This window comes from Salvelinus alpinus, chromosome 21 (genome assembly GCF_045679555.1).
Source record: "Salvelinus alpinus chromosome 21, SLU_Salpinus.1, whole genome shotgun sequence".
Lineage (NCBI taxonomy): Eukaryota > Metazoa > Chordata > Actinopteri > Salmoniformes > Salmonidae > Salvelinus > Salvelinus alpinus.
Window position 1 is genome coordinate 20672303 of NC_092106.1, and position 13580 is coordinate 20685882.

Genomic DNA, 13580 nt, shown 5'->3' on the forward strand with positions numbered 1-13580 from the left:
AGTGTAATGTGATTCCACATCACATAATATAAATAAAATAGACACATAATGAGGCCTGAGGGACCTGTGTGTGTGTCAGCCTGGGCTGGTGATATGACTGAATTAAAGTGGGATTTCTCCAAGGGCCCTGTATGGGGGCCGGGGGAATGTACAATTATGTTTTTCAGTTTGATGTCTCTGTGTAAAGCTGTTCTGTGATGTGATTTACCCTTCAAATGTATCAGAGACAGTAGCCCAGCCAGTATGGATTTGTTGTCGCTTGCTGCCATTATTCAGGTTAATGTTGTTTCATACTGCATTGATCCACAGCATATAACTTTTTTGGGGGTCATGCAATTAGTGCATGAAATCAATCTTTTGAAAACTTTACTGTTTACTTTTAGTTTTTTGGGCTTGTGTGAGAGTGCTTGGCATGTGCATTCATGCACCCTTGTGTGCGCATCGGTGTGTTTGTGTGTGCATGCAAGGAGAAATACACTGAGTGAGTGTGGCGTGTGTTGATTCTAGGCAAGGTGAGCAGCGTCTAGGCACTGCCAGGAGATCCATAGTGATCAGTGGTAGCTGGAGAAACTGAGACCTCCCAGTGGGAAGAGGAGAGGGACTTGGCCTGGCTCCAACTCTCTCTCTCTCTCTTTCATTTTTGTATACCTCTCTCCCTGACTTTTCTCTGATTCTCCCACTCCATATTTTCTTCCCACCAGTCCATTCCTTTTAAAGGGGAATGGGAACACAACCCTAAATAACCCCTTTCTTATTATTATTCATAATAAGACATCATGTTCCCCTTTAAATCGTTGAGGGGGAGTGAACAAGTGTACATCACAGGCAGAGGAGGTTTGCGTAGTCATTAGGCTCTCCAGCTTCATGGTCCCCAAGGCACAGTTCCCCCAGGAGATCAGGTGGGGGTGCCTCTGAAGGTATTGGAGGTGAAGAGAAGTTGTTGGCCCAACCCTAAGGGAGAGGAGAGATTGCTTCTCCAGCTTTGTCTCTTTCTTTCTTTGTCTCCCTTTCAGTCCTAATGCCATTTGGCCATAATCCGTTTCTTTCTATTCTTACTGTAAATGTTCCTTTCTCTAGGGTGTGTTCGGGCGGCGCTCTTTCGCTCTGACCGCCACCTCTTCTCTCTTTTGAAGTCTATACAAACACAGAAGCACATTGAGGCTTCTGACTAAGGCAGGGCCGAGCCAGGTCATAGAAGAGCCTTAATCTTGAACAGAATTGCAAATCACAGTTTCAACTGTGTCTGTCAGCCTAGCATCGTCTCCGTCTCGCTCTATATACCAGCATGGTGCCTTAGGTAAAAAAAAATACATCTTCACCTTGCATGTCTTTGAGTACACAGTCATTATACACTGAGTGTACAAAACATTGAGAACACCAGCTCTTTCCATGACCTAGACTGACCAGGTGAAAGCTATGATCCCTTATTGATGTCACTTGTTGAAGGGGAGGAACAGGTTAAAGAAGGATTTTTAAGCCTTGAGTCAATTGAGACTTGGATTGTGTATGTGAGCGATTGAGAGGGTGAATGGGCAAGAAATAATATGTAAGTGACTTTGAACGGGGTATGGTAGTAGGTGCCAGGCGCACCAGTTTGTGTCAAGAAATGCAACGATGCTGGGTTTTTCACGCTCAATAGTTTCCCATGTGTATCAACAATGGTCCATCACCCAAAGGACATCCAGCCAACTTGACACAACTGTGGAAAGCTTTGGAGTCAACATGGGCCAGCATCCCTGAGGAATGCTTTCGACACCTTGCAGATTCCATACCCCGACGAATTGGTGCTGTTCTGCAGTGTACAGTGAATTCGGAAAGTATTCAGACCCCTTGACTTTTTCACATTTTGTTACGTTTAGACCTAAGTTTTCATACCTTTTGCTCAGTACTTTGCTGAAGCACCTTTGGCAGAGATTACAGCCTCGGGTCTTCTTGGGTATGACACTACAAGCTTGGCACCTGTATTTGGGGAGTTTCTCCCATTCTTCTCTGCAGATCCTCTCAAGCTCTGTCATGTTGGATGGGGAGTGTCACTGCACAGCTATTTTCTGGTCTCTCCAGAGATGTTCGATCGGGTTCAAGTCCGGGCTCTGGCTAGGCCACTCAACGACATTCAGAGACTTGTCCCAAAGCCACTCCTGCGTTGCCTTGGCTGTGTGCTTAGGGTCGTTGTCCCGTTGGAAGGTGAATTGTCTTCCCAGTCTGAGGTCCTGAGCACTCTGGAGCAAGTTTTCATCAAGGATCTTTCTGTACTTTGCTCCGTTCATCTTTCCCTTGATCCTGACTAGTCTCCCAGTCCCTGTCGCTGAAAAGCTTCCCCACAGCTTGATGCTGCCACCATAATGCTTTACCATAGGGATGGTGCCAGGTTTCCTGAGAGCTGTGTAAGGACATCAGGGATACAATTGTAGACCTGCACAAGGCTGGGATGGGCTACAGGACAATAGGCAAGCAGCTTGGTGAGAAGGCAACAACTGTTGGCGCAATTATTAGAAAATGGAAGAAGTTCAAGATGACGGTCAATCACCCTCGGTCTGGGGCTCCATGCAAGATCTCACCTCGTGGGGCATCAATGATCATGAGGAAGGTGAGGGATCAGCCCAGAACTACACGGCAGGACCTGGTCAATGACCTGAAGAGAGCTGGGACCACAGTCTCAAAGAAAACCATTAGTAACACACTACGCTGTCATGGATTAAAATCCTGCAGCGCACGCAAGGTCCCCCTGCTCAAGCCAGCACATGTCCAGGCCCGTCTGAAGTTTGCCAATGACCATCTGGATGATCCAGAGGAGGAATGGGAGAAGGTCATGTGGTCTGATGAGACAAAAATAGAGCTTTTTGGTCTAAACTCCACTCGCCGTGTTTGGAGGAAGAAGGATGAGTACAACCCCAAGAACACCATCCCAACCGTGAAGCATAGAGGTGGAAACATCATTCTTTGGGGATGCTTTTCTGCAAAGGGGACAGGACGACTGCACCGTATTGAGGGGAGGATGGATGGGGCCATGTATCGCTAGATCTTGGCCAACAACCTCCTTCCCTCAGTAAGAGCATTGAAGATGGGTCGTGGCTGGGTCTTCCAGCATGACAACGACCCGAAACACACAGCCAGGGCAACTAAGGAGTGGCTCCGTAAGAAGCATCTCAAGGTCCTGGAGTGGCCTAGCCAGTCTCCAGACCTGAACCCAATAGAAAATCTTTGGAGGGAGCTGAAAGTCCGTATTGCCCAGCGACAGCCCCGAAACCTGAAGGATCTGGAGAAGGTCTGTATGGAGGAGTGGGCCAAAATCCCTGCTGCAGTGTGTGCAAACCTGGTCAAGAACTATAGGAAACGTATGATCTCTGTAATTGTAAACAAAGGTTTCTGTACCAAATATTAAGTTCTGCTTTTCTGATGTATCAAATACTTATGTCATGCAATAAAATGCAAATTAATTACTTAAAAATCATACAATGTGGTTTTTCTGGATTTTTGTTTTAGATTCCGTCTCTCACAGTTGCTGACATGCTTTGTAAGTAGGAAAACCTGCAAAATCGGCAGTGTATCAAATACTTGTTCTCCCCACTGTGTGTGTGTGTGTATATACAGTGGGGAGAACAAGTATTTGATACACTGCCGATTTTGCAGGTTTTCCTACTTACAAAGCATGTAGAGGTCTGTAATTTTTATCATAGGTACACTTCAACTGTGAGAGACGGAATCTAAAACAAAAATCCAGAAAATCACATTGTATGATTTTTAATTAATTAATTTGCATTTTATTGCATGACATAAGTATTTGATACATCAGAAAAGCAGAACTTAATATTTGGTACAGAAACCTTTGTTTGCAATTACAGAGATCATACGTTTCCTGTAGTTCTTGACTAGGTTTGCACACACTGCAGCAGGGATTTTGGCCCACTCCTCCCTACAGATCTTCTCCAGATCCTTCAGGTTTCGGGGCTGTCGCTGGGCAATACGGACTTTCAGCTCCCTCCAAAGATTTTCTATTGGGTTCAGGTCTGGAGACTGGCTAGGCCACTCCAGGACCTTGAGATGCTTCTTACGGAGCCACTCCTTAGTTGCCATGGCTGTGTGCTTCGTGTCGTTGTCATGCTGGAAGACCCAGCCACGACCCATCTTCAATGCTCTTACTGAGGGAAGGAGGTTGTTGGCCAAGATCTCGCGATACATGGCCCCATCCATCCTCCCCTCAATACGGTGCAGTCGTCCTGTCCCCTTTGCAGAAAAGCATCCCCAAAGAATGATGTTTCCACCTCCATGCTTCACGGTTGGGATGGTGTTCTTGGGGTTGTACTCATACTTCTTCTTCCTCCAAACACGGCGAGTGGAGTTAGACCAAAAAGCTCTATTTTTGTCTCATCAGACCACATGACCTTCTCCCATTCCTCCTCTGGATCATCCAGATGGTCATTGGCAAACTTCAGACAGGCCTGGACATGCACTGGCTTAAGCAGGGGGACCTTGCGTGCGCTGCAGGATTTTAATCCATGACGGCGTAGTGTGTTACTAATGGTTTTCTTTGAGACTGTGGTCCCAGCTCTCTTCAGGTCATTTACCAGGTCCTGCCGTGTAGTTCTGGGCTGATCCCTCACCTTCCTCATGATCATTGATGCCCCACGAGGTGAAATCTTGCATGGAGCCCCAGACCGAGGGTGATTGACCGTCATCTTGAACTTCTTCCTTTTTCTAATAATTGCGCCAACAGTTGTTTCCTTCTCACCAAGCTGCTTGCCTATTGTCCTGTAGCCCATCCCAGCCTTGTGCAGGTCTACAATTTTATCCCTGATGTCCTTACACAGCTCTCTGGTCTTGGCCATTGTGGAGAGGTTGGAATCTGTTTGATTGAGTGTGTGGACAGGTGTCTTTTATACAGGTAACGAGTTCAAACAGGTGCAGTTAATACAGGTAATGAGTGGAGAACAGGAGGGCTTCTTAAAGAAAAACTAACAGGTCTGTGAGAGCCGGAATTCTTACTGGTTGGTAGGTGATCAAATACTTATGTCATGCAATAAAATGCAAATTAATTATTTAAAAATCATACAATGTGATTTTCTGGATTTTTGTTTTAGATTCCGTCTCTCACAGTTGAAGTGTACCTATGATAAAAATTACAGACCTCTACATGCTTTGTAAGTAGGAAAACCTGCAAAATCGGCAGTGTATCAAATACTTGTTCTCCCCACTGTATATATACACACACACACACACACACGTAGTCCCCCTTATCGACAGGAAGGGGCGTTGAGGAGCACAATAAGAGAAGCAGGTTAAGTGTCTGAGTCGGGGGAACAAGAGAACATAACAGCACACTGATATCAGTTCAGAATGTCTCTTTCTCCCCTGTAGAAGACACTGTTTTGCTCTGCTAAGCATTCTGAGGACAGAACAGAACACTTTGGCAACACACAATTAAAATCCTCTCCCCTGTAACTATTCCCCAGGTCGTTGCTGCAAATGAGAACGTGTTCTCAGTCAACTTACCTGGTAAAATAACGGTAAAATAAAATAAAAAAATTAAAACCTCTTTGGAACTGACTGCTGAATAGAGCAGAGAAGTCTTGGAGAGGCGCTGACTGCTCTGCTTGCCCCTCTCTCTGACTCAACAACCTCCCAATGTTCCTACAACGTCCCCATAACTTTTCTACAATGTCCCCCCCAATGTTCGTACAACGTTTCTCTTCCGTTCCTATGAGAAAGCTGAAATGGCATTTGATTGAATACGTTAAAAGCAGACTTCACAGCATTGTAAGTGCAGTTTTAATTGCTACGGCTACCTACAGTACTGTAACACTCTGCTCACGTTTGTGTTATGTTAATGTTGTCATCTAAAGTGACATTGACACACAGGCACAGAGGCTCAAGACCAAGGACATTTTATTTTGATGGCATTGGGATTTTTGGAACGTCTTACCTGTACAATACTAAGGTTCCTCAGTTGCCATGTTATTGCCAAAGCGCTGACCTCAAGTCCCGTATCAGTTTTAGAGGTAAACATCGACCCTCATGCCCACATTTACCTTTGTGGTCCCTGATTTCAAAGCAACATCTGACCTTTGAACCACATCCAAACAGATTATTCTTCCCAGGCAGATGCCCAACCAGACAGCTTGTTCCTTCCAGGTCATCCTATAGTACAACGTTTCTGGGACACTGTAAAGTCCATAGAGAATAAGAGCATTTCCTCCCAGCTGCCCACTGCTCTGAGGCTAGGAAACACTGTCACTACCGATAAATCCACTATAATTGAGAATTTCAATAAGCATTTCTCTACGGCTGGCCATGCTTTCCACCTGGCTACCCCTACCCCGGTCAACTGCCCGGCACCCTCCACAGCAACCCGCCAAAGCCCCCACCATTTCTCCTTCACCCAAATCCAGATAGCTGATGTTCTGAAAGAGCTGCAAAATCTGGACCCCTACAAATCAGCCGGGCTATACAATCTGGACCCTCTCTTTCTAAAATTATCTGCCGAAATTGTTGCAACCCCTATTACTTGCCTGTTCAACCTCTCTTTCGTATTGTCTGAGATTCCCAAAGATTGGAAAGCTGCCACGGTCATCCCCCTCTTCAAAGGGGGTGACACTAGACCCAAACTGCTATAGACCTATATCTATCCTACCCTATCTTTCTAAGGTCTTCGAAAGCCAAGTTAACAAACAGATTACCGACCATTTCGAATCCCACCGTACCTTCTCCGCTATGCAATCTGGTTTCAGAGCTGGTCATGGGTGCACCTCAGCCATGCTCAAGGTCCTAAACGACATCATAACCGCCATCGATAAGAGACATTACTGCGCAGCCGTATTCATCGACCTGGCCAAGGCTTTCGACTCTGTCAATCACAATATTCTTATTGTGCGGCGCCGGCGCCGAAAAGAGATGGCCGCCTCGCTTCGCGTTCCTTGGAAAATATGCAGTATTCTGTTTTTTTATGTGTTATTTCTTACATCGGTACCCCAGGTAATCTTAGGTTTCATTACATACAGTCGGGAGGAACTACTGAATATACGATTAACGTCAACTCATCATCGTTCCTACCAGGAATATGACTTTCCCGAAACGGATCCAGTGTTTTGCCTTCCACCCAATACAATGGATCTGATCCCAGCCGGCGACCCTGTGCGACGCCGAAAAAGGGGCAAACGAGGCGGTCTCGTGGTCAGGCTTCGGAGACGGGCACATCGCGCTCCACTCCCTAGCATACTACTCGCCAATGTCCAGTCTCTTGACAATAAGGTTGATGAAATCCGAGCACGGGTAGCATTCCAGAGAGACATCAGGGATTGCAACGTGCTCTGCTTCACGGAAACATGGCTAACTCAAGGGACGCTAACGGAGTCGGTGCAGCCAGCTGGTTTCTTCATGCATCGCGCCGACAGAAACAAACATCTTTCCGGTAAGAAGAGGGGCGGGGGGGTATGCCTTATGATTAACGAGAAGTGGTGTGATCATCATAACAACACACAGGAACTCAAGTCATTCTGTTCACCTGATCTAGAACTCCTCACAATCAAATGTCGACCGCATTATCTACCAAGGGAATTCTCTTCAATCATAATCACAGCCGTATATATTCCCCCCCAAGCAGACACATCGATGGCCCTGAACGAACTTTATCTGACTCTTTGTAAACTGGAAACCACACACCCTGAGGCTGCATTCATCGTAGCTGGGGATTTTAACAAGGCTAATCTAAAAACAAAACTCCCTAAATTCTATCAGCATATCGATTGTGCTACCAGGGCTGGAAAAACCCTAGATCATTGTTATACTAATTTCCGCGACGCATATAAGGCCCTCCCCCGCCCCCCTTTCGGAAAAGCTGACCACGACTCCATTTTGTTGATTCCAGCCTACAAACAGAAACTCAAACAACAAGCTCCCGCGCTCAGGTCTGTTCAACGCTGGTCCGACCAATCTGAATCCACGCTTCAAGACTGCTTCGATCACGCGGATTGGAATATGTTCCGCATCGCGTCCAACAACAATATTGACGAATATGCTGATTCGGTGAGCGAGTTCATTAGGAAGTGCATTGACGATGTCGTACCCACAGCAACGATTAAAACATTCCCAAACCAGAAACCGTGGATTGACGGCAGCATTCGCGTGAAACTGAAAGCGCGAACCACTGCTTTTAACCAGGGCAAGGTGACCGGAAGCATGACCGAATACAAACAGTGTAGCTATTCTCTCCGCAAGGCAATCAAACAGGCTAAGTCCCAGTACAGAGACAAAATCGAGTCGCAATTCAACAGCTCAGACACAAGAGGTATGTGGCAGGGTCTACAGTCAATCACGGATTACAAAAAGAAAACCAGCCCCGTCGCGGACCAGGATGTCTTGCTCCCAGACAGGCTAAACAACTTTTTTGCCCGCTTTGAGGACAATACAGTGCCACTGACACGGCCCCCTACCAAAACCTGCGGGCTCTCCTTCACTGCAGCCGAGGTGAGTAAAACATTTAAACGTGTTAACCCTCGCAAGGCTGCAGGCCCAGACGGCATTCCCAGCCGCGTCCTCAGAGCATGCGCAGACCAGCTGGCTGGTGTGTTTACGGACATATTCAATCAATCCTTATCCCAGTCTGCTGTTCCCACATGCTTCAAGAGGGCCACCATTGTTCCTGTTCCCAAGAAAGCTAAGGTAACTGAGCTAAACGACTACCGCCCCGTAGCACTCACTTCCGTCATCATGAAGTGCTTTGAGAGACTAGTCAAGGACCATATCACCTCCACCCTACCGGACACCCTAGACCCACTCCAATTTGCTTACCGACCCAATAGGTCCACAGACGACGCAATCGCAACCACACTGCACACTGCCCTAACCCATCTGGACAAGAGGAATACCCATGTGAGAATGCTGTTCATCGATTACAGCTCAGCATTTAACACCATAGTACCCTCCAAACTCGTCATCAAGCTCGAGACCCTGGGTCTCGACCCCGCCCTGTGCAACTGGGTCCTGGACTTCCTGACGGGCCGCCCCCAGGTGGTGAGGGTAGGTAACAACATCTCCACCCCGCTGATCCTCAACACTGGGGCCCCACAAGGGTGCGTTCTGAGCCCTCTCCTGTACTCCCTGTTCACCCACGACTGCGTGGCCATGCACGCCTCCAACTCAATCATCAAGTTTGCGGATGACACTACAGTGGTAGGCTTGATTACCAACAACGACGAGACGGCCTACAGGGAGGAGGTGAGGGCCCTCGGAGTGTGGTGTCAGGAAAATAACCTCACACTCAACGTCAACAAAACAAAGGAGATGATTGTGGACTTCAGGAAACAGCAGAGGGAGCACCCCCCTATCCACATCGACGGGTCAGTAGTGGAGAAGGTGGAAAGTTTTAAGTTCCTCGGTGTACACATCACGGACAAACTGAATTGGTCCACCCACACAGACAGCGTTGTGAAGAAGGCGCAGCAGCGCCTCTTCAACCTCAGGAGGCTGAAGAAATTCGGCTTGTCACCAAAAGCACTCACAAACTTCTACAGATGCACAATCGAGAGCATCCTGTCGGGCTGTATCACCGCCTGGTACGGCAACTGCTCCGCCCACAACCGTAAGGCTCTCCAGAGGGTAGTGAGGTCTGCAGAACGCATCACCGGGGGCAAACTACCTGCCCTCTAGGACACCTACAGAGAGACTGAAAAACAGCTTCTATCTCAAGGCCATCAGACTGTTAAACAGCCACCACTAACATTTAGCGGCCGCTGCCAACATACTGACTCAACTCCAGCCACTTTAAAAATGGGAATTGATGGAAATTATGTAAAAATGTACCACTAGCCACTTTAAACAATGCCTCTTAATATAATGTTTACATACCCTACATTACCCATCTCATATGTATATACTGTACTCTATATCATCTACTGCATCTTGCCATCTTTATGTAATACATGTACCACTAGCCACTTTAAACTATGCCACTTTATGTTTACATACCCTACAGTACTCATCTCATATGTATATACCGTACTCTATACCATCTACTGCATCTGCCATGCCGTTCTGTACCACCACTCATTCATATATCTTTATGTACATATTCTTTATCCCTTTACACTTGTGTGTGTGTGTGTAAGGTAGTAGTTGTGGAATTGTTAGGTTAGATTACTTGTTGGTTATTACTGCATTGTCGGAACTAGAAGCACAAGCATTTCGCTACACTCGCATTAACATCTGCTAACCATGTGTATGTGACTAATACAATTTGATTTGATTTATTGGCAGACTCGACAGCCTTGGTTTCTCAAATGATTGCCTCGCCTGGTTCACCAACTACTTCTCTGATAGAGTTCAGTGTGTCAAATCGGAGGGCCTGTTGTCCGGACCTCTGGCAGTCTCTATGGGAGTGCCACAGGGTTCAACCCTCGGGCCGACTCTCTTCTCTGTATACATCAATGATGTTGCTCTTGCTGCTGGTGATTCTCTGATACACCTCTACGCAGACGACACCATTCTGTATACTTCTGGCCCCTCTTTGGACACTGTGTTAACTAACCTCCAGACAAGCTTTAATGCCATACAACTCTCCTTCCGTGGCCTCCAACTGCTCTTAAACGCAAGTAAAACTAAATCCATGCTATTCAACCGATCACTGCCCGCACCTGCTCGCCCGTCCAGCATCACTACTCTGGACGGCTCTGACTTAGAATATGTGGACAATTACAAAGACCTAGGTGTCTGATTAGACTGTAAACTCTCCTTCCAGACTCACATTAAGCATCTCCAATCCAAAATTAAATCTAGAATCGGCTTCCTATATTGCCACAAAGCATCCTTCACTCATGCTGCCAAACATACCCTCGTAAAACAGACCATCCTACCGATCCTCGACTTCGGTGATGTCATCTATAAAATAGCCTCCAAGAACTCTACTCAACAAACTGGATGCAGTCTATCACAGTGCCATCCGTTTTGTCACCAAAGTCCCATATACTACCCACCATTGCGACCTGTACGCTCTCGTTGGTGTGCCCTCGCTTCATATCCATCGCCATACCCACTGGCTACAGGTTATCTGCAAGTCTCGGCTAGGTAAAGCCCCACCTTATCTCAGCTCACTGGTCACCATAGCAGCACCCACTCGTAGCACGCGCTCCAGCAGGTATATCTCACTGGTCACCCCAAAAGCCAATTCCTCCTATGGTCGTCTTTCCTTCCAGTTCTCTGCTGCCAATGACTGGAACGAACTGCAAAAATCTCTGAAGCTGCAAACACTTATCTCCCTCACTAGCTTTAAGCACCAGCTGTCAGAGCAGCTCACAGATTACTGCACCCGTACATAGCCCATCTATAATTTAGTCCAAACAACTACCTCTTCCCCTACTGTATTTATTTATTTATTTTGCTCCTTTGCACCCCATTATTTCTACTTTGCACATTCTTCCACTGCAAATCTACCCTTCCAGTGTTTTACTTGCTATATTGTATTTACCTCGCCACCATGGCCTTTTTTTGCCTTTACCTCCCTTATCTCACCTCATTTGCTCACATTGTATATAGATTTATTTTTCTACTGTATTATTGACTGTATGTTTTGTTTATTCCATGTGTAACTCTGTGTTGTATGTGTCAAATTACTATGCTTTATCTTGGCCAGGTCGCAGTTGCAAATGAGAACTTGTTCTCAACTAGCCTAACTGGTTAAATAAAGGTGAAATAAAAAATGTATAAATAAATAGTGTCATTGGCTGTGGCCCTGCGTTCTCTGTCATCCTATCGTGTCAATAGTTGTGGCCCTGCCTTGTCTGTCAGAGACCTGACTTACAGTATAGTCCCTGCTCCCTGGTCTGTCAGAGTAGGTGATGGGGGGGACGGCTTCCATCAATCATCCTCAAGCACCACACGACAATACCCACAGCCACGGACAAGCTGTCTGAATTTATCGAGCCAGATGCGCAGACATGACTTTGATTGGAAACCGCAAGTGTTCACTTAGGGGAGGTGTTTGTGTGTGTGCAAAATCCTTCCAACAGTTGCTTATTTGGCTAATTGAACTCTGTCATTGCCTGTGTCCTTGCCTCTCTGGGTAATTACTATGGTTGTACTGTGGGATATTTATTGGAGTGAAAAGTGTTGTTTGTGTGGTTACAACCTCTACCAAACCTCTTTGACATTGTCTGTTTCCTTTGTTTCTCATGTAGCTACATCCTCCTCCTGCTGCTGTACTGGCAGTTTACTGCCAATTGCAATCAAGCCTCCCCTCTCAAAAGAAACCTGAATACTAGTAACGACGGTGCGCTCTCTCCTTTTTTTTATATCCTTCTTATTCTCACTCTCTCTTACTCACTCACTCACTCCTGAAATGGCAGAGACATCAGTGTACAGCAGTGTTTTCAATCACTGCTGAAAGAACTACTTCCTTTGCTTGGCTCTTATGTTGAACATAATAAACGGCTCCCTATCCTCCGGATGTGTACCAAACTCACTAAAAGGGGAAGTAATAAAGCCTCTATTGAAAAAGCCAAACCTTGACCCGGGCAATTTTAAAAACTACCAGTCCTTTAAAAAAAAAAATATTGAAAAAGCTGTTGCTCAGCAACTCACTGCCTTCCTGAGGACAAATAATGTATACAAAACCCTCCAGTCTGGTTTTAGACCCCATCATAGAACTGATACTCGGTGAAGGTGGTAAATTACCTTATATTTTTTTATTTTACCCCCCTTTTCTCCCCAATTTTCGTGGTATCCAATCGCTAGTAATTACTATCTTGTCTCATCGCTACAACTCCCGTACGGGCTCGGGAGAGACGAAGGTCGAAAGCCATGCGTCCTCCGAAGCACAACCCAACCAAGCCGCACTGCTTCTTAACACAGCGCGCCTCCAACCCGGAAGCCAGCCACACCAATGTGTCGGAGGAAACACCGTGCACCCGCCCCCCTTGGTTAGCGCGCACTGCGCCCGGCCCGCCACAGGAGTCGCTGGAGCGCGATGAGACAAGGATATCCCTACCGGCCAAACCCTCCCTAACCCGGACAACGCTAGGCCAATTGTGCGTTGCCCCACGGACCTCCCGGTCGCGGCCGGCTGCGACAGAGCCTGGGCGCGAACCCAGAGACTCTGGTGGCACAGCTAGCGCTGCGCTGCAGTGCCCTAGACCACTGCACCACCCGGGAGGCCGTAAATTACCTTTTAATGGCTTCAGACCAAGGCTCGGCATCTATCCTTGTGCTCCTAGACTGTAGTGCCGCTTTCTACACTATCGATCACCATATTATTTTGAAGAGATTGGAAACTGTAATTGGTCTACGCCAGGCCTGGGCAAAGGCCGGCCCGTATGCGGCCCGCGACCTGATTCAATATGGCCCGCGGAATCATGCTCAGCTCACAAAGAATTTGCAATATTAAAATTTAAATAACGTATTTGTTATTCAAATTAATAGCCCAATGAATACTCGCCTTTGTGTAATGGTTTAACTCCCACCGCTTGTGGGACATTTTATTTTGAAGGCACTTATAAATTACAACTGCACGAGGACAGACAGTGACTGACAGGCTGACACGCACGTCACAAATTGCGCAAAAAATTGTTTTTCAAAGAAAAGGAAAGTAGACAATG

General features: G+C 46.7%; 1 protein-coding gene across 1 annotated transcript in view; it reads left to right on the forward strand.

The window, feature by feature from the left end:
• tyw1 (tRNA-yW synthesizing protein 1 homolog (S. cerevisiae)) overlaps window positions 1-13580 on the forward strand; it is an 80091-nt gene that overhangs the window by 33804 nt on the left and 32707 nt on the right. Inside the window, 2 exon segments of the mRNA XM_071358170.1 lie at window positions 508-512; window positions 800-917. Of these exon segments, the coding sequence (XP_071214271.1) occupies window positions 508-512; window positions 800-917 (123 nt within the window).